The sequence below is a fragment of the Schistocerca piceifrons genome, chromosome 11 (assembly GCF_021461385.2).
Source record: "Schistocerca piceifrons isolate TAMUIC-IGC-003096 chromosome 11, iqSchPice1.1, whole genome shotgun sequence".
Taxonomy (NCBI): Eukaryota; Metazoa; Arthropoda; class Insecta; order Orthoptera; family Acrididae; genus Schistocerca; species Schistocerca piceifrons.
Genome location: NC_060148.1, coordinates 21,136,211 through 21,157,351, shown reverse-complemented (window position 1 = coordinate 21,157,351; position 21,141 = coordinate 21,136,211). Strand labels below are relative to the sequence as shown.

The 21,141-nt window shown below is 46.7% G+C and overlaps 1 protein-coding gene and 2 non-coding genes across 3 annotated transcripts in view; all 3 read right to left on the bottom strand.

Moving 5' to 3' along the window:
- LOC124720239 (period circadian protein) overlaps positions 1–21,141 on the bottom strand; it is a 200,965-nt gene that overhangs the window by 113,594 nt on the left and 66,230 nt on the right. The window contains exons 2-5 of the mRNA XM_047245556.1: positions 13,829–13,997; positions 9,255–9,332; positions 3,337–3,707; positions 1,366–1,481 (exon numbers count right to left, since the gene is read on the bottom strand). Of these exons, the coding sequence (XP_047101512.1) occupies positions 1,366–1,481; positions 3,337–3,707; positions 9,255–9,332; positions 13,829–13,980 (717 nt within the window). The 5' untranslated portion in view covers positions 13,981–13,997. The remainder of the gene's footprint in view (positions 1–1,365; positions 1,482–3,336; positions 3,708–9,254; positions 9,333–13,828; positions 13,998–21,141) is intronic.
- Trnas-cga lies at positions 10,537–10,612 on the bottom strand. Its single transcript has one exon. It is a non-coding gene; the product is annotated as a tRNA-Ser (tRNA).
- Positions 10,777–10,852, bottom strand: Trnas-cga. The gene has a single exon. It is a non-coding gene; the product is annotated as a tRNA-Ser (tRNA).

The window sequence follows — 21,141 nt, the reverse complement described above, 5'->3', positions numbered from 1 at the left end:
CGTCGATCACCGAATCTGTTGTTGAGAAGCGTACGAACACTTCGACTGGAATGTGCAGCAGGAGCTCCATCGTGCATGAACCACATGTTGTGCAGTACTTGTAAAGGCACATGTTCTAGCAGCACAGGTAGAGTATCCCGTATGAAATCGTGATAACGTGCTCCATTGAGCGTAGGTGGAAGAACATGGGGCCCAACCGAGACATCACCAACAATGCCTGCCCAAGCGTTCACAGAAAATCTGTGTTGATGACGTGATTGCGCAATTGCGTGCAGATTCTCGTCAGCCCACACATATTGATTACGAAAATTTACAATTTGATCACGTTGGAATGAAGCCTCTCATCCGTAAAGAGAACATTTGCACTGAAATGAGGATTGACACATTGTCGGATGAACCATTCGCAGAAGTGTACCCGTGGAGGCCAATCAGCTGCCGATAGTGCCTGCACACGCTGTACACGGTACGGAAACAACTGGTTCTCCCGTAGCACTCTCCATACAGTGACGTGGTCAACGTTACCTTGTACAGCAGCAACTTCTCTGACGCTGACATTAGGGTTATCGTCAACTGCACGAAGAATTGCCTCGTCCATTGCAGGTGTTCTCGTCGTTCTAGGTCTTCCCCAGTCGCGAGTCATAGGCTGGAATGTTCCGCGCTCCCTAAGACGCCGATCAATTGCTTCGAACGTCTTCCTGTCGGAACACCTCCGTTCTGGAAATCTGTCTCGATACAAACGTACCGCGCCACGGCTATTTCCCCGTGCTAATCCGTACATCAAATGGGCATCTGCCAACTCCGCATTTGTAAACATTGCACTGACTGCAAAACCACGTTCGTGATTAACACTAACCTGTCGATGCTACGTAATGATGTGCTTGATGCTAGTACTGTAGAGCAATGAGTCGCATGTCAACACAAGCACCGAAGTCAACATTACCTTCCTTCAATTGGGCCAACTGGCGGTGAATCGAGGAAGTACAGTACATACTGACGAAACTAAAATGAGCTCTAACATGGAAATTAAGCGTTTCCGGACACATGTCCACATAACATCTTTTCTTTATTTGTGTGTGGGGAATGTTTCCTGAAAGTTTGGCCGTACGTTTTTGTAACACCCTGTATAACTTATTTACATCCATTTAACAGTCCTGGTTCTAAAATATCCGTAATGGATAAGCATAATGTGATATTAACGTTCCAAGCAGAAAGCTGTCATTGAGTTTTTTTTTTTCCTTGTAGAGTGTTTACGGAGACCTGGCAGTGAACAAAAGCACGGCGAGTCGTTGGAAAGGCGTCGGTCGTGGCAGCAAGGTCACAACTTGACGTCACATGTGGTTACGGAGACGTGTCCGTCGGACTCACCTTATTGCCGGCGGCGGGCTGCTGCGGCTGCGCCTGCCCCTGGTGGAGAGAGCCACTTCTCGCGCCACACTCCTTCTGATCCTGTGGCGTTGCCTCTGCTTCCGCCTCCACGGCTCCTGCTTGCAGAAAAAACCATTCCTTCTGCACTCACTACTCCTCGCGAACAAAGTAGTGTAAATAAACAGATTTACTTCCCGTGGATAGGGTTCGCAGCCAGGCAGAAGCACAGTTTTCGAAGTAGCGCACTTGATAGTGGCCAGATGGACGAAACTGCAAAATTTGATTCTAGAAATTAAAAAAAAAAAAACTTCCAAACTGTACGTACTTTACCGTACGGCCGCAATTAAAGACGGCAGCTCTACGTATGGTGAGCTACGGACAGCCGCTAAAAATTACATTCCTTCATCGAAAATGTCTGTAGTTAGTGGATTAACGTGGTAGATAACGAAGCTTTGTATAACAACCATATTAGTAAAATGCTGTCCTCTTTGCGTGCTATAACCTGCCAAAATCTCTCTTGGATACCTCGAACCGTTTGTAAGAAGTCCGGCGCACTCGAGCAGATGTAATTTCGATGGATTGCTCACGCGCTGCCTGCGATATGTAAGCTGTAAGAGAATCTCAGACCAGAGAGCAGTGTTGTCAGCAGTAGGAACTGTGTGGCAGTAGGAGTAAGTAAGTAGCTAGGAGTCTGGTGTATCGCGTTGACTGCGCCAGTCGTGGGAGCGATAGCGGTGCCTGAGCACTGTTGTTGTTGTTGTTGTTGTGGTCTTCAGTCCTGAGACTGGTTTGATGCAGCTCTCCATGCTACCCTATCCTGTGCAAGCTTCTTCATCTCCCAGTACCTACTGCAACCTACATCCTTCTGAATCTGCTTAGTGTATTCATCTCTTGGTCTCCCTCTACGATTTTTACCCTCCACACTGCCTTCCAATGCTAAATTGGTGATCCCTTGATGCCTCAGAACATGTCCTACCAACCGATCCCTTCTTCTAGTCAAGTTGTGCCACAAACTCCTCCCCAATTCTATTCAATACCTCCTCATTAGTTACGTGATCTACCCATCTAATCTTCAGCATTCTTCTGTAGCACCACATTTCGAAAGCTTCTATTCTCTTCTAGTCTAAACTATTTATCGTCCATGTTTCACTTCCGTACATGGCTACACTCCATACAAATACTTTCAGAAACGACTTCCTGACACCTAAATCAATACAGGATGTTAACAAATTTCTCTTCTTCAGAAACGCTTTCCTTGCCATTGCCAGTCTACATTTTATATCCTCTCCACTTCGACCATCATAAGTTATTTTACTCCCCAAAGAGCAAAACTCATCTACTACTTTAAGTGTCTCATTTCCTAATCTAATTCCCTCAGCATCACCCGACTTAATTCGACTACATTCCATTATCCTCGTTTTGCTTTTGTTGATGTTCATCTTATATCCTCCTTTCAAGACACTATCCATTGCGTTCAACTGCTCTTCGAAGTCTTTTGGTGTGTCTGACAGAATTACAATGTCATCGGCAAACCTCAAACTTTTTATTACCTCTCCGTAGATTTTTAATAGCTACTCCGAATGTTTATTTTGTTTCCTTCTCTGCTTGCTCAATATACACATTGAATAACATCGGGGAGAGGCTACAACCCTGTCTCACTCCCTTCCCAACCACTGCTTCCCTTTCATGGCCCTCGACCCTTATAACTCCCATCTGGTTTCTGTACAAATTGTAAATAGCCTTTCGCTCCCTGTATTTTACCCCTGCCACCTTCAGAATTTGAAAGAGGGTGTTCCAGTCAACTTTGTCAAAAGCTTTCTCCAAGTCTACAAATACACATAGTGTATAGGGGAATACACAAAGTGTATTTCCCTACAAATTGACATTACAATCAGCTCTGTGGGTACTACGAACTAATTTATACGAATTTTTGAAACACGTCGTATTTTTCTCCAGAGGCAGAGGACTCACCGTTGCTGTTGGAGCTGGAGGGGCAGGACAGCGACTGGGAGAAGGCAGCGGACGCGTCGTCCGGCGCCGCGACGCCCCCCGCGCCCCCGACGGCAGCCGACGCCGCCCCCGGCGCCTGGGCGTCCGCCTCCGCGGCCGGCGCCGCCTCGTCCGCCAGCTCGGGGGCGGAGGGTGGCGCTGTGCCGGCCGGCGACGCCGCCGCTTGCGCCGCGGAGGTGGCGTCGGTCTTGGAGCGAGAGAGCGGCGCGGCCGCCGCCTCCGCAGTGGGGGCGGAGGAGGCCGACGCAGCCTCCGGCGCCGCCTGCTCCGCCTTGAGCTTCTTCTTGCGGTGGTCCTTGTCTTTGGATCGCGGCGGCGGGAACGCGTCCTTCCTGCAGACACACCTCGCAGCGTTACACTCCCTCGTCTCTGGGCAATCCGTCTTTAACTAGGGGGCTTCAAAAAGTCAGCTACTCTATAAATAGTAGCCGGCTAGAGGCGGCCAAGGAATCACGTGTCCGCTACACAACACACCAACCAACACACCGCAGTAACCAACTTTATTTACACCGTCTGGCGGCTAGAAATAACAACTAGCAACTAAACGCGAGCCCTCTGTTGGCCGAAGTTCCTACTGCTTCTAAAAAACCAGTAGCGGCCGGTGTGTAAGAGTACGTCAACACACTAGCTTCCGATGCCTTGCCGATTTATTAGTTATTTTTTCCCTCGAAGGGAACGATCTATTGATACGTAATCAGCACGGCTTCAGAAAACATCGTTCTTGTGCAACGCAGCTAGCTCTTTATTCGCACGAAGTAATGGCTGCTATCGATAGGGGATCTCAAGTTGATTCCGTATTTCTAGATTTCCGGAAAGCTTTCGACACCGTTCCTCACAAGCGACTTCTAATCAAGCTGCGGGCCTATGGGGTATCGTCTCAGTTGTGCGACTGGATTCGTGGTTTCCTGTCAGGAAGGTCGCAGTTCGTAGTAATAGACGGCAAATCGTCGAGTAAAAGTGAAGTGGTATCAGGTGTTCCCCAGGGAAGCGTCCTGGGACCTCTGCTGTTCCTGATCCATATAAATGACCTGGGTGACAATCTGAGCAGTTCTCTTAGGTTGTTCGGAGATGATGCTGTAATTTACCGTCTAGTAAGGTCATCCGAAGACCAGTATCAGTTGCAAAGCAATTTAGAAAATATTGCTGTATGGTGTGGCAGGTTGCAGTTGACGCTAAATAACGAAAAGTGTGAGGAGATCCACACGAGTTCCAAAAGAAATCCGTTCGAATTCGATTGCTCGATAAATAGTACAATTCTCGAGGCTGGCAATTCAACTAAGTACCTGGGTGTTAAAATTACGAACAACTCCAGTTGGAAAGACCACATAGATAATATTGTGGAAAAGGCGAGCCAAAGGTTGCGTTTCATTGGCAGGACACTTAGAAGATGCAACAAGTCCACTAAAGAGACAGTTTACTCTACACTCGTTCGTCCTCTGTTAGAATATTGCTGCGCGGTGTGGGATCCTTACCAGGTGGGATTGACGGAGGACATCGAAAGGGTGTAAGAAAGGGCAGCTGGTTTTGTATTATCACGTAATAGGGGAGAGATTGTGGCAGATATGATACGCCAGTTGGGATGGAAGTCATTAAAGCAAAGACGTTTTTCGTCGCGGCGAGATCTATTTACGAAATTTCAGTCGCCGACTTTCTCTTCCGAATGCGAAAATATTTTGTTGAGCCCAACCTACATAGGTAGGAATTATCTTCAAAATAAAATAAGAGAAATCAGAGCTCGAACAGAAAGGTTTAGGTGTTCGTTTTTCCCGCTCGCTGTTCGGGAGTGGAATGGCAGAGAGATAGTATGATTGTGGTTCGATGAACCCTCTGCCAAGCACTTAAATGTGAATTGCAGTTATAGATGTAGATTATAGGAGGCCAGCCTGTTTAGCCATAACGGGCGGCATTAGCAGTCACCCACTGTTGAGATGGAGACCGTATTGTACATGCCACCCGGCACCTATAAGCCGGCCGATGTGGCCGACCTGTTCTAGGCGCTTCAATGTGGATCCGCGCAACTCTCTTACTGTAGTATTTGCTAACCACACCAGCCTACCCTTTGAGAAGTGTCTGTGAATATTTTAAGTAACGCGCAAGGGAGCAGAAGTTATCATATTGTTGTCGGCCATCTTAAGACCGATAACGTTATTTCACTATATTTCTCAACTGATTAATAATATTCAACTCAGACTTGTTTTTTAAAAAAAGATTCAGGTTACCTTATCAACAAGGTTGAGGTTACGTATATGAAAGTAGCTAGGATGATTACAGGTAGTAGTAGATGGGAACAAAGGCAGGAGGGTGTCCACAATGAGGAAATCAAATGTTCAAAATGTCCTCCGTTAGCGAGGATACACGCATCCAACCTCCATCGCACGGAATCCCTGATGCGCTGATGCAGCCCTGGAGAATGGCGTATTGTATCACAGCCGTCCACAATACGAGCACGAAGAGTCTCTACATTTGGTACCGGGGTTGCGTAGACGAGAGCTTTCAAATGCCCCCATAAATGAAAGTCGAGAGGGTTGAGGTCAGGAGAGCGTGGAGGCCACGGAATTGGTCCGCCTCTACCAATCCATCGGTCACCGAATCTGTTGTTGAGAAGCGTACGAACACTTCGACTGAAATGTGCAGGAGCTCCATCGTGCATGAACCACATGTTGTGTCGTACTTGTAAAGGCACATGTTCTAGCAGCACAGGTAGAGTATCCCGTATGAAATCGTGATAACGTGCTCCATTGAGCGTAGGTGGAAGAACGTGGGGCCCAATCAGAGACATCACCAACAATGCCTGCCCAAACGTTCACAGAAAATCTGTGTTGATGACGTGATTGCACAATTGCGTGCGGATTCTCGTCAGCCCACACGTGTTGATTGTGAAAATTTACAATTTGATCACGTTGGAATGAAGCCTCATCCGTAAAGAGAACATTTGCACTGAAATGAGGATTGACACATTGTCGGATGAACCATTCGCAGAAGTGTACCCATGGAGGCCAATCAGCTGCTGATAGTGCCTGCACACGCTGTACACGGTACGGAAACAACTGGTTCTCCCGTAGCACTCTCCATACAGTGGCGTGGTCAACGTTACCTTGTACAGCAGCAACTTCTCTGACGCTGACATTAGGGTTATCGTCAACTGCACGAAGAATTGCCTCGTCCATTGCAGGTGTCCTCGTCGTTCTAGGTCCTCCCCAGTCGCGTGTCATTGGCTGGAATTTTTCCGTGCTCCCTAAGACGCCGATCAATTGCTTCGAACGTCTTCCTGTCGGGACACCTTCGTTCTGGAAATCTGTCTCGATACAAACGTACCGCGCCACGGCTATTGCACGGTGCTAATCCGTACATCAAACGGGCATCTGCCAACTCCGCATTTGTAAACATTGCACTGACTGCAAAACCACGTTCGTGATGAACATTAACCTGTTGATGCTAGTACTGCAGGGCAATGAGTCGCATGTCAACACAAGCACCGAAGTCAACATTACCTTCCTTCAATTGGGCCAACTGGCGGTGAATCGAGGAAGTGCAGTACACACTGGCGAAACTAAAATGAGCTCTAACATGAAAATTAAGTGTTTCCGGTCACATGTCCACATAATATATTTTCTTAATTTGTGTGTGAGAAATGTTTCGTGAAAGTTTGGCCGTACCTTTTTCTAACACCCTGTATTTATTGAGGACAAAATTTCCAACCTTTCATTTCGTATGAAACTTCTCCCGAAACGTAGATTAGTGACTTTAATTGCAGCCTGGTTCATGTCGAAGTACAGTAGGTTTCACTCGGTTTTCCTACTGATGATCTGCTGAGAGAATGTTCACAGGTAGGTGCAGGTTAGTCGTTTGTTGTTGTTGTGGTCTTCAGTCCTGAGACTGGTTTGATGCAGCTCTCCATGCTACTCTATCCTGTGCAAGCTTCTTCATCTCCCAGTACCTACTGCAGCCTACATCCTTCTGAATCTGCTTAGTGTATTCATCTCTTGGTCTCCTTCTACGATTTTTACCCTCCACGCTGCCCTCCAATGCTAAATTTGTGATCCCTTGATGCCTCAAAACATGTCCTACCAACCGGTCCCTTCTTTTTGTCAAGTTGTGCCACAAACTCCTCTTCTCCCCAATTCTATTCAATACCTCCTCATTAGTTATGTGATCTACCTATCTAATCTTCATTATTCTTCTGTAGCACCACATTTCGAAAGCTTCTATTCTCTTCTTGTCCAAACTAGTTATCGTCCATGTTTCACTTCCGTACATGGCTACGCTCCATACAAATACTTCCAGAAACGACTTCCTGACACTTAAATCTATGCTCGATGTTAAGAAATTTCTCTTGTTCAGAAACGCTTTCCTTGCCATTGCCAGTCTACATTTTATATCCTCTACACTTCGACCATCATAAGTTATTTTACTCCCCAAAGAGCAAAACTCATCCACTACTTTAAGTGTCTCATTTCCTAATCTAATTCCCTCAGCATCACCCGAGTTAACTCGACTACATTCCATTATCCTCGTTTTGCTTTTGTTGATTTTCATGTTATACCCTCCTTTCAAGACACTGTCCATTCCGTTCAACTGCTCTTCCAAGTCCTTTGCTGTCTCTGACAGAATTACAATGTCATCGGCGAACCTCAAAGTTTTTATTTCTTCTCCATGGACTTTAATACCTACTCCGAATTTTTCTTTTGTTTCCTTTACTGCTTGCTCAATACAGAGATTGAATAACATCGGGGAGAGGCTACAATCCTGTCTCACTCTCTTCCCAACCACTGCTTCCCTTTCATGCCCCTCGACTCTTATAACTGCCATCTGGCTTCTGTACAAATTGTAAATAGCCTTTCGGTCCCTGTATTTTACCCCTGCCACCTTCAGAATTTGAAAGAGAGTATTCCAGTCAACATTGTCAAAAGCTTTCTCTAAGTCTACAAATGCTAGAAACGTAGGTCTGCCTTTCCTTAATCTTTTTTCTAAGATAAGTCGTAGGCTCAGTATTGCCTCACGTGTTCCAACATTTCTACGGAATCCAAACTGATCTTCCCCGAGGTCGGCTTCTTCCAGTTTTTCCATTCGTCTGTAAAGAATTCGCGTTAGTATTTTGCAGCTGTGACTTATTAAACTGATTGTTCAGTAATTTTCACATCTGTCAACGGCTGCTTTCTTTGGGAATGGAATTATTATATTCTTCTTGAAGTCTGAGGGTACTTCGCCTGTCTCATACATCTTGCTCACCAGATGGTAGAGTTTTGTCAGGACTGGCTCTCCCGAGGCCGCCAGCAGTTCCAATGGAATGTTGTCTACTCCTGGGGCCTTGTTTCGACTCAGGTCTTTCAGTGCCCTGTCAAACTCTTCACGCAGTATCGTATCCCCCATTTCATCTTCATCCACATCCTCTTCCATTTCCATAATATTGTCCTCAAGTACATCGCCCTTGTATAGACCTTCTATATACTCCTTCCACCTTTCTGCTTTCCCTTCTTTGCTTAGAACTGGTTGAATGAGTTGCGTGTCCTTAAAAACAACTGGACCTATTTTTCCGCAGACGGTCACCCATGCGAGTACTAACGAGGGTCAACGTCGCTTAACTTCCACCAAATTGGAAAAGCCTATTGGCAAGGTGCGGGATGACAGGGCGTGTGTTAAGACATCAGAGAATAACTTCCACGGTAGCAGGAGGAGCTGTAGAAGGTAGAAACTGTAGGTTGGAATACATCCAATGAATAATACGTAGGATGCGAGTATTGCTCCGGGATGAAGAGTCCGACACAGCAGAGGAGGCTGTGGAGGGCCGCCTCAAACCAGTCAGAAGATTCTTGATCCAAAGAAGAAAAGAGAAAGTATCGACTACGCTAGAGAGAAGTAGATGTCGGCGTGGTACTCACCCGCTGCTGAGAGTGGACGGATGGCCACCGTAGCCGCTGCTGCCGCTAGAGTTGCTGATGCGCGACTTGGAGCTGCCGCTGCAAAAGAAAACACAAGTAGCAAGTCAGCGCCGCGCGACATCAGACTGGTGCATTACAAACACTGCTACTACAACACAAGTGTCACTTCATATCAGCCAGCTGCAACTTTGTCCCAGGTTCAAGACATACACTGCAGAATGTACTGCGTCTGCCGGAAGAGTGGTTTCAGGTGTGCCGCAGGGGAGTGTCGTAGGACCGTTGCTATTCACAATATACATAAATGACCTTGTGGATGACATCGGAAGTTCACTGAGGCTTTTTGCGGATGATGCTGTGGTATATCGAAAGGTTGTAACAATGGAAAATTGTACTGAAGTGCAGGAGGATCTGCAGCGAATTGACGCATGGTGCAGGGAATGGCAATTGAATCTCAATGTAGACAAGCGTAATGTGCTGCGAATACACAGAAGCAAAGATCCTTTATCATTTATCTACAATATAGCAGGTCAGCAACTGGAAGCAGTTAATTCCATAAATTATCTGGGAGTACGCATTAGGAGTGATTTAAAATGGAATGATCATATAAAGTTGATCGTCGGTAAAGCAGATGCCAGACTGAGATTCATTGGAAGAATCCTAAGGAAATGCAATCCGAAAACACAGGAAGTAGGTTACAGTACGCTTGTTCGCCCACTGCTTGAATACTGCTCAGCAGTGTGGGATCCGTACCAGATAGGGTCGACAGAAGAGATAAAGAAGATCCAACGGAGAGCAGCGCGCTTCGTTACAGGATCATTTAGTAATCGCGAAAGCGTTACGGAGATGACAGATAAACTCCAGTGGAAGACTCTGCAGGAGAGACGCTCAGTAGCTCGGTACGGGCTTTTGTTGAAGTTTCGAGAACATACCTTCACCGAGGAGTCGAGCAGTATATTGCTCCCTCCTACGTATATCTCGCGAAGAGACCATGAGGATAAAATCAGAGAGATTGGAGCCCACACAGAAGCATACCGACAGTCCTTCTTTCCACGAACAATACGAGACTGGAATAGAAGGGACAACCGATAGAGGTACTCAAGGTACGCTCCGCCACACACCGTCAGGCGGCTGCAGAGTATGCATCTAAATGTAGATGTAGAAGCCAAGTTCTTTCAGAGATGGAAATGGTAGTCTGGCCATTATGTTACGTGCCGAAAGCCTATACTACTAAACTGCTACAAACACCGAGTACCAGTGAAACTTCCTGGCAGATTAAAACTGTGTGCCGGACCGAGACTCGAACTCGGGACCTTTTGCCTTTCGAGGGCAAATGCTCTACCAACTGAGCTACCCAAGCACGACTGACGCCCCGTCCCGTCATCACAGCTTTACTTCCGCCAGTACCTCGTCTCCTACCTTCCAAATTCTGCAGTAGCTCTCCTGCGAACCTTTTCCAGAATGAGATTTTCACCCTGCAGCGGAGTGTGCGCTGATACGAAACTTCCTGGCAGATTAAAACTGTGTGCCGGACCGAGACTCGAACTCGGGACCTTTTGCCTTTCGAGGGCAAGTGCTCTACCAACTGAGCTACCCAAGCACGACTCACGCCCCGTCCTCACAGCTTTACTTCCGCCAGTACCTCGTCTCCTACCTTCCAAACTTTACAGAAGCTCTCCTGCGAACCTTGCAGAACTAGCACTCCTAAAAGAAAGGATATTGCGGAGACATGGCTTAGCCACAGCCTGGGGGATGTTTCCAGAATGAGATTTCCACCCTGCAGCGGAGTATGCGCTGATATGAAACTTCCTGGCAGATTAAAACTGTGTGCTGAACCGAGACTCGAACTCGGACCTTTGCCTTTCGGGAGAACACCCCGCCATTTTCAAGGCAAACTGCAACGGGTAGCCGACGTACATCCAAATTGAAAAAACCTCGGTTCTCCGACAGAATCAGGAAAGATAACAAACACACTGAACACTAGTGCCACTGAAGATGACCAAAGTCAGAGCTATCGGTAGTGAGACTACGAATTCGCAGGTGAGATAGCACTGACTCTGTCCCTCTGTTTTTTGACAAGGAGAGAGCCGGATTGCAAACAGAGTTTAAACAGAAACCTCCATCCCTGTTAACGAGGCTGCTCGCTAATTTAATCTCCTGCCTCCCTAATGACACTGTCCCAGTAGCCGGACGTGCATACCAATATCTCGGTGTTATTGTATAACATGGGGTGTCCAGTATCCAAGCAATGTTCGGCAATAGCAGATCTACTTGGCTGCTGTAATCGTGTGTGCCGTTTATGCTCAGTACATCGGTCCTCCACGGTCCTGATAGTTTGACCAATATATGCCATGCCGCAGCTACAAGGAATACGATATACACCCGCCTTACACAGTCCAAGATCATCCTTAACAGAAGTCAGAAGTGCTGTTATTTTAGATGGAGGTCTGAAAACACATTTCACATCCTATTTCTACAAAACACGACCGATCTTGTTGGACGTGTTCCCTACGTAAGGCAAAAAGGCAGTAGACTTAGGTGTCGACTCGGAATTATCATCAATCACCTGATCTACAGTTGGTCGATATCGCAACGCACGTTCAATCTGTCTATCACTATAACCATTTTGACGAAACGTAACTTCAAGATGGGACAGCTCAGTTGGCAAAGTCTCAGCGTCAGAAACGACATGTGCCCTGTGTACCAAGGTACGAAGTACCCCTTCACGCTGAGCCGGATGGTGACAACTATTAGCCTGTAAGTACAGATTGGTGTGAGCACGTTTCCTGTAGACTGCATGTCCCAATGATCCATCATCATTCCTCCTAACCAACACGTCGAGAAAGGGAAGGCAACCACCCTCCACCGTAAAACGATGAAAGTGTTACCAGGCTGGATTCCCGGAAGTTATTTGATAGTTGCTATAATTAGACAGAAATACGAGGGTCAGTCCAAAAGAAAGGCACACTATTTTTTTTTTAAATCCGTCTTTTATTCTACATGTTTGAAAGTCTTACAGTGTGTAGATACATCCTTTAGGAACAATATTTTCATTTCTCCACATAATTTCCATCCCTCTCAACTGCCTCACGCCATCTTGGAACCAGCGCCTGTATACCCGCACGGTACAATTTTGGACCAACCTGTTGGAGTCACTGTTTGGGAGCATGCACAAGGGAGTCATCATCTTCAAACCTTGTTCCACAGAGAGACTCTTTCAGTTTCCCAAAGAGATGACAGTCACACGGAGCCAGGTCAGGACTGTAAGGCGGGTGTTTCAGTGTTGTCCATCCGAGTTTTGTGACCGCTTCCACCTTTTTTTGACTGACGTGTGGCCATGCATTGTCGTGCAACAGCAAAACATCCTGCTTTTGCCGATGTGGTCGAACACGACTCAGTCGAGCTCAAAGTTTCTTCAGTGTCGTCACATATGCATCAGAATTCATGGTGGTTCCACTTGGCATGATGTCCACGGGCAAGAGTCCTTCGGAATCGAAAAACGCCGTAGCCATAACTTTTCCAGCAGAAGGTGTGAATTTTTTTTTTTTTCTTGGGTGAATTTGCACGATACCAATCCATTGATTGCCTCTTCGTCTCTGGTGAAAAATGATGGAGCCATGATTCATCACCTGTCACAATTCTTCCAAGAAATTCATCTCCACCGTTCACGTAATGTTCCAAAAGATCGATGCATACCGTTTTTCTTGTTTCTTTGTGAGCCACTGTCAACATCCTGGGAAGCCACCTGGCACAAACCTTTTCTAACGCCAACACCTTCAGTATTCTGCAAACACTTCCTTCCCCTATCACAACGTAGTGTGACAATTCGTTCACTGTGATGCGTCTGCCAGCAGTCACCATCTCATTAACTCTCTGCATACTGTCTGGAGTGTGTGCAGTACGAGGCCTGCCGCTGCGAGGACAATCCTCAATATTGCCGTGCCCGCTTTCGCCACATAACCTGCTTGCCCACCGACTAACTGTACTGCGATCGACAGCAGCATCTCCGTCCACCTTTTTCGACCTCCTGTGGACGTTTCCCATTGTCTTGTTTTCACAGCACAGGAATTCTATGACAGCACGTTGCTTCTGATGAACGTCAAGTGTAGCAGCCACCTTGAAGACATGCTGTGACGGCTCCACTCACGGGAACAGGTTGAACTAAGTTTGAAAACAAGCGGGAAGGATGTATCTATACACTGTAAAACTTGCACACATGCAGAATGAAAACTGTATTTTTACAAAAATAGTGTGCATTTCTTTTGGAGTGACCCACGTAAGTAGTTAGTGTGGGCCGTTTCTGCGCCAATTATTGGAAGTGCCAAGCAAGAAAACTGAAAGTATTAGAGGGTGGGGGTGGGGGAAGGGGATTAAGAGAATTTATGCTTCAGAAGGGGGGTGCGACTGGAAAACTTTGAGAACATCTGATCTATTCCACAGCCCCTCACAGAGTGCTCTGACGGATGTGAGCAGGTTACAGTCTGCTCCGCCCACTGTATTTTGAGTTTGGCGCAGATGGCAGTACGAGAGGTTTCGGCTTCAGCGCCGGCGGCATCTTCAGGAGCGTGCTTACTGACCTGCGCTGCGACTGGCTGTTGCCCACGGAGCAGGCAGAGTCCGGCGCCTTGCAGGAGCGGCTCGCTACGGACGCGGAGGTCGCCCCGGCGGCGGGGGAGGCGGTGCCCGGTGCTGACGCGGCCGTCGACGGCGCCTCTCGCTCCTCCTTCATGGCGGCGGCGGGGTACACTGCAACCAGGAAAACACCCACGTCACCAGTGAGCACGACGGGACGAAACCCAGTCTGGAGCTGCAGCTCGCAAAGTATCCGGCAATCAGACCGTAAATGATATACATCGTCCGTACAAAAGTTCCCACACTGGTTTTCTTCCTGGCGTACGAAAAAATGGCTGACATCGAAATAAGTGTACAAGGAATAGAAAAGCAACTGAAATCACTCAACAGAGGAAAGTCCACTGGACCTGACGGGATACCAATACACAGAGTACGCGAAAGAACTTGCCCCCCTTCTAACAGCCGTGTACCGCAAGTCTCTAGAGGAACGCAAGGTTCCAAACGATAGGAAAAGAGCACAGATAGTTCAAGTTTTCAAGAAGGGTCGTCGAGCAGATGCGCAAAACTATACACCTATATCTCTGACGTCGATCTGTTGTAGAATTTTAGAACATGTTTTTTGCTCGAGTATCATGTCGTTTTTGGAAACCCAGAATCTACTATGTAGGAATCAACATGGATTCCGGAAACAGCGATCGTGTGAGACCCAACTCGCTTTATTTGTTCATGAGACCCAGAAAATATTAGATACAGGCTCCCACGTAGATGCCATATTCCTCGACTTCCGGAAGTCGTTCGATACAGTTCCGCACTGTCGCCTGATAAACAGAGTAAGAGCCTAGGGAGTATCAGACCAGCTGTGTGGCTGGATTGAAGAGTTTTTAGCAAACAGAACACAGTATGAAACTTCCTGGCAGATTAAAACTGTGTGCCGGACCGTGACTCGAACTCGGGACCTTTGCCTTTCGCGGGCAAGTGCTCTACCAACTGAGCTACCCAAGCACGACTCACGCCCGGTACTCACAGCTTTACTTCTGCCAGTACCTCGTCTCCTACCCTCCAAACATTACAGAAGCTCTCCTGCGAACCTTGCAGAACTAGCACTCCTGAAAGAAAGGATATTGCGGAGACATGACTTAGCCACAGCCTGGGGGATGTTTCTAGCTGTAGGACGGGCCGTGAGTCGTGCTTGGGTAGCTCAGTTGGTAGAGCACTTGCCCGCGAAAGGCAAAGGTCCCGAGTTCGAGTCTCGGTCCAGCACACAATTTTAATCTGCCAGGAAGTTTCATATCAGCGCACACTCCGCTGTAGAGTGAAAATTTCATTGTAGAACACAGCATGTTGTTCCCAATGGAGAGACGTCTACAGACGTTAAAGTAACCTCTGGCGTGCCACAGCGGAGTGTTATGGGACCATTGCTTTTCACAATATATATAAATGACCTAGTTGATAGTGTCGGAAGTTCCGTGCGGCTTTTCGCGGATGATGCTGTAGTATACAGAGAAGTTGCAGCATTAGAAAATTGTAGCGAAATGCAGGAAGATCTGCAGCGGATAGGCACTTGGTGCTGGGAGTGGGAACTGATCCTTAACATAGACAAACGTAATGTATTGTGAATACATAGAAAGAAGGATCCTTTATTATATTATTATATGTTAGCGGAACAAACACTGGTAGCAGTTACTTCTGTAAAATAACTGGGAGTATGCGTGCGGAACGATTTGACGTGGAATGATCATATAAAATTAACTGTCGGTAAGGTGGGTGCCAGGTTGAGATTCATTGGAAGAGTCCTCAGAAAATGTAGTCCATCAACAAAGGAGGTGGCTTACAAAACACTCGTTCGACCTATACTTGAGTATTTCTCTTCAGTGTGGGGTCCGTACCAGGTTGGGTTGACGGAGGAGATAGAGAGGATCCAAAGAAGAGCAGCGCGTTTCGTCACAGGGTTATTCGGTAACCGTGACAGCGTTCCGGAGATGTTTAGCAAACTCGAGTGGCAGACTCTGCAAGAGAGGCGCTCTGCATCGCGGTGTAGCTTGCTGTCCAGGTTTCGAGAGGATACGTTTCTGGATGAGGTATCGAATATATTGCTTCCCCCTACTTATACCTCCCGAGGAGATCACGAATGTAGAATTAGAGAGATTCGAGCGCGCGCGGAGGCATTCCGGCAGTCGCTCTTCCCGCGAACCGTACGCGACTGCAACAGGAAAGGGAGGTAACGACAGTGGCGCGTAAAGTGCCCTCCGCCACGCACCGTTGAGTGGCTTGCGGAGTATAAATGTAGATGTAGGAATGTAGCATTGGATGTCTCCGCACAGCTCATGTAATTTGCGTAAACAACGCGCCACTGATTTGCACACACGCTGACGCCCCCAGATGGTGACACTGGTGCGTTGCAAAGGATTTACAGGAGGCGAATTCGCTCTACGATTTTTACCCTCCGCCTAAATCGGTGATCCCTCGATGCCTCAGAACGTGTCCTACCAACCGATCCCGTCTTCTAGTCAAGTTGTCCCACAAATATATCTTCTCCCCAATTCTATTCAGTACCTCCTCTTTCGTTATGTGATCTACCCAACTAATCTTCACCATTATTCTGTAGCATCACATTTCGGAAGCTTCTATTCTCTTCTTTTCTACACTATTTATCGTCCACGTTTCACTTTCATACATGGCTACACTCCATACAAATACTCTCAGAAATGACTTCCTGACACTTAAATCTATACTCGATGTTAACAAATTTCTCTTCTTCAGAAATGCTTTCCTTGCCATTGCCAGTCTACATTTTATATCCTCTCTACTTCGACCATCATCAGTTATTTTGCTCCCCAAATAGCAAAACTCCTTTACTACTTGAAGTGTCTCATTTCCTAATCTAATTCCCTCAGCATCACCCGACTTAATTCGACTACATTCCATTATCCTCGTTTTGCTTTTGTTGATGATCATCTTATATCCTCCTTTCAAGACACTGTCCATTCCGTTGAACTGTCTCTGACAGAATTACAATGTCATCGGCGAACCTCAAAGTTTTTATTTCTTCTCCATGGACTTCAATACCTACTCCCAACTTTTCTTTTCTTTCCTTTCCTGCTTGCTCAATATACAGATTGAATAACATCGGGGATAGGCTACAACACTGTCTCACTCCCTTCCCAAGCACTGCTTCCCTTTCATGACCCTCGACTCTTATAACTGCCATCCGGTTTCTGTACAAATTGTAAATAGTCTTTCGCTCCCTATATTTGAACCCTGCCACCTTCAGAATTTGAAAGAGTATATTCTATTGTCAAAAGCTTTCTCTGTATACGTTCAATATCCCCTGTTGGTCCTAGCTGGTACGGGTCACACACACTTGATCAATAGTCGTTGTAGACTGACTGCACTTCCCCAGTATTCTACCAATGAACCGAACTATCACCCACTTTACCCACCACTGAACCTATGTGGCCCTTCCATCATATCCTTACAAATACACCCAGGTATTTGTATGAATTGGCCAGCTGCAACAGTAACTCGCTGATGTTATAGCCATAAGATCGCTTTTTTTTTCGTTTTTTAAGTGCAAAATTTTACATTTCTGAACATTTAGATCAAGTTTCCAATCTCTGCATTGAAATCTTATCAAGATGTGGCTGAATATTTACGCAGCTTCTCTAAAATAGTACTTCATTATACATAACTGCATCATCTGAAAACAGCCTGATGTCACTGTTGATATTGTATACTGGTAGTGGGTGCCTCTCTCCTGTTTTACTTTCCACATTATAAAACGTCGGCAAGAGAAAGAGAGAGATCAGGCTTCGGGGTTGCGTTCTGTTTCATGTAAGCGAACTGTTTCCGAAATTTTAACTCGTCAACTGATGATAAGTACTCATCATTCGAAGAACACTGAAACACGAGTTTGAATGTACCGTTGAAAACCATTTCGTCCGAATATCAAAAAACACATAGCAGTTATAACCAGCTCGCCGATCACATCTACATCTACATCCATATTCCACAAGCCACCTGACGGTGTGTGGTGGAGGGTACCTTGAGTACCTCTATCGGTTCTCCCTTCTATTCCAGTCTCGTATTGTTCGTGGAGAGAAGGATTGTCGGTATGCTTCTGTGTGGGCTCTAATCTCTCTGATTTTATCCTCACGGTCTCTTCGCGAGATATATGTAGGAGGGAGCAATATACTGCTTGACTCTTTGGTGAAGGTATGTTCTCGAAACTTCAACAAAAGCCCGTACCGAGCTACTGAGCGTCTCTCCTGCAGAGTCTTCCACTGGAGTTTATCTATCATCTCCGTAACGCTTTCGCGATTACTAAATGATCCTGTAACGAAGCGCGCTGCTCTCCGTTGGATCTTCTCTATCTCTTCTATCAATCCTATCTGGTACGGATCCCACACCAGTGAGAAGTATTCAAGCAGTGGGCGAACAAGCGTACTGTAACCTACTTCCTTTGTTTTCGGATTGCATTTCCTTAGGATTCTTCCAATGAATCTCAGTCTGGCATCTGCTTTACCGACGATCAACTTTATATGATCATTCCATTTTAAAGCACTCCTAATGCGTACTCCCAGATAATTTATGGAATTAACTGCTTCCAGTTGCTGACCTATTTTGCAGCTAAATGATAAGGGATCTATCTTTCTATGTATTCGCAGCACATTACACTTGTCTACATTGAGATTCAATTGCCATTCCCTGCACCATGCGTCAATTCGCTGCAGATCCTCCTGCATTTCAGTACAATTTTCCATTGTTACAACCTCTCGATACACCACAGCATCATCTGCAAAAAGCCTCAGTGAACTTCCGATGTCATCCACAAGGTCATTTATGTATATTGTGAATAGCAACGGTCCTATGACACTCCCCTGCGGAACACCTGAAATCACTGTTACTTCGGAAGACTTCTCTCCATTGAAAATGACATGCTGCGTTCTGTTATCTAGGAACTCCTCGATCCAATCACACAATTGGTCTGATAGTCGATATGCTCTTACTTTGTTCATTAAATGACTGTGGGGGAACTGTATCGAACGCCTTGCGGAAGTCAAGAAACACGGCATCTACCTGTGAACCCGTGCCTATGGCCCTCTGAGTCTCGTGGACGAATAGCGTGAGCTGGGTTTCACACGATCGTCTTTTTCGAAACCCATGCTGATTCCTACAGAGTAGATTTCTAGTCTCCAGAAAAGTCATTATACTCGAACACAATACGTGTTCCAAACTTCTACAACTGATCGACGTTAGAGATATAGGTCTATAGTTCTGCACATCTGTTCGACGTCCCTTCTTGAAAACGGGGATGACCTGTGTCCTTTTCCAATCCTTCGGAACGCTACGCTCTTCTAGAGACCTACGGTACACCGCTGCAAGAAGGGGGGCAAGTTCCTTCGCGTACTCTGTGTAAAATCGAACTGGTATCCCATCAGGCCCAGTGGCCTTTCCTCTTTTGAGCGATTTTAATTGTTTCTCTATCCCTCAGTCGTCTATTTCGATATCTACTATTTTGTCATCTGTGCGACAATCTAGAGAAGGAACTACAGTGCAGTCTTCCTCTGTGAAACAGCTTTGGAAAAAGACATTTAGTATTTCGGCCTTTAGTCTGTCATCCTCGGTTTCAGTACCATTTTGGTCACAGAGTGTCTGGATATTTTGTCTTGATCCACCTACCGCTTTGACATGAGACCAAAATTTCTTAGTCTTTTCTGCCAAGTCAGTACATAGAACTTTACTTTCGAATTCATTGAATGCCTCTCGCATAGCCCTCCTCACACTACATTTCGCTTCGCGTAATTTTTGTTTGTCTGCAAGGCTTTGGCTATGTTTATGTTTGCTGTGAAGTTCCCTTTGCTTCCGCAGCAGTTTCCTAACTCGGTTTGTGGCACAAGACGGGATCGGTTGGTAGGACACATTCTGAGGCATCGAGGGATCACCAATTTAGTATTGGAGAGCAGCGTGGAGGGTAAAAATCATAGAGGGACACCAAGAGATGAATACACTAAGCAGATTCAGAAGGATGTAGGCTGCAGTACGTACTGGAAGATGAAGAAGCTTGCACAGGATAGAGCAGCATGGAGAGCTGCATCAAACCAGTCTCTGAACTGAAGACGATGGGAGAGTGTCACAGAGATATCGAAGAACTGAAATGGAAGACTCTTTAAGACAGACATAAACCATCCCGGGGAAGTCTCTTAACGAGGTATTCAAACAATCACTCTTCCCGCAGTCTGTACGTGAAATGGAACGCGGAGGAACCCTAACGAGTTATACAATGGAACATACCCTCTGCCATACACCTCGCGGTGGTCTGCAGAGTATAGATGTAAATAAATAAATGTCGTGTGACTAGGGCCTCCCGTCGGGTAGACCGTTCGCCGGGTGTGAGTCTTTCGATTTGACGCCACTTCGGCGACTTGCGCGTCGATGGGGATGAAACGATGGTGATTAGGACAACACAACACCCAGTCCCTGAACGGAGAAAATCTCCGACCCAGCCGGGAATCGAACCCGGGCCCTTAGGACTTAAATTCTGTCGCGGTGACCACTCAGCTACCGGGGTCGGATAGTATAGATGTAAAACTTCGTGGCAGATGAAAACTGTGTGCCGGACCGAGACTCGAACTCGGGACCTTTGCCTTTCGCGGGCAAGTGCTCTACCAACTGAGCTACCCAAGCACGACTCACGCCCCGTCCTCACAGCTTTACTTCTGCCAGTACCTCGTCTCCTACCTTCCAAACTTTACAGAAGTTCTCCTGCGAACCATGCAGAACTAGCACTCCTGAAAGAAAGGATATTGCGGAGACATGGCTTAGCCACAGCCTGGGGGATGTTTCCAGAATGAGATTTTCACTCTGCAGCGGAGTGTGCGCTGATATGAAACTTCCTGGCAGATTAAAACCGTGCAAGCTTCTGTAAAGTTCGGAAGGTAGGAGACGAGGTACTGGCGGAAGTAAAGCTGTGAGGACGGGGCGTGAGTCGTGCCTGGGTAGCTCAGTTGGTAGAGCACTTGCCCGCGAAAGGTAAAGGTCCCGAGTTCGAGTCTCGGTCCGGCACACAGTTTTAATCTGCCAGGAAGTTTCATATCAGCGCACACTCCGCTGCAGAGTGAAAATCTCATTCCAGTATAGATGTAGATAGTATAGCTGTAGATGTAGACGCGCATCACTTCTGTCTATTGCGCAGTCATAGCGTGGTCTGTGCCGACACCTCTGGCCCGGAAATGCATTGCCGGCCAACAGTTGCCTGTAATATTGCCTAACATGTCGCTGCAATTTCTGTGGCTAACAATGTTGCTGGTCAACATGGTCG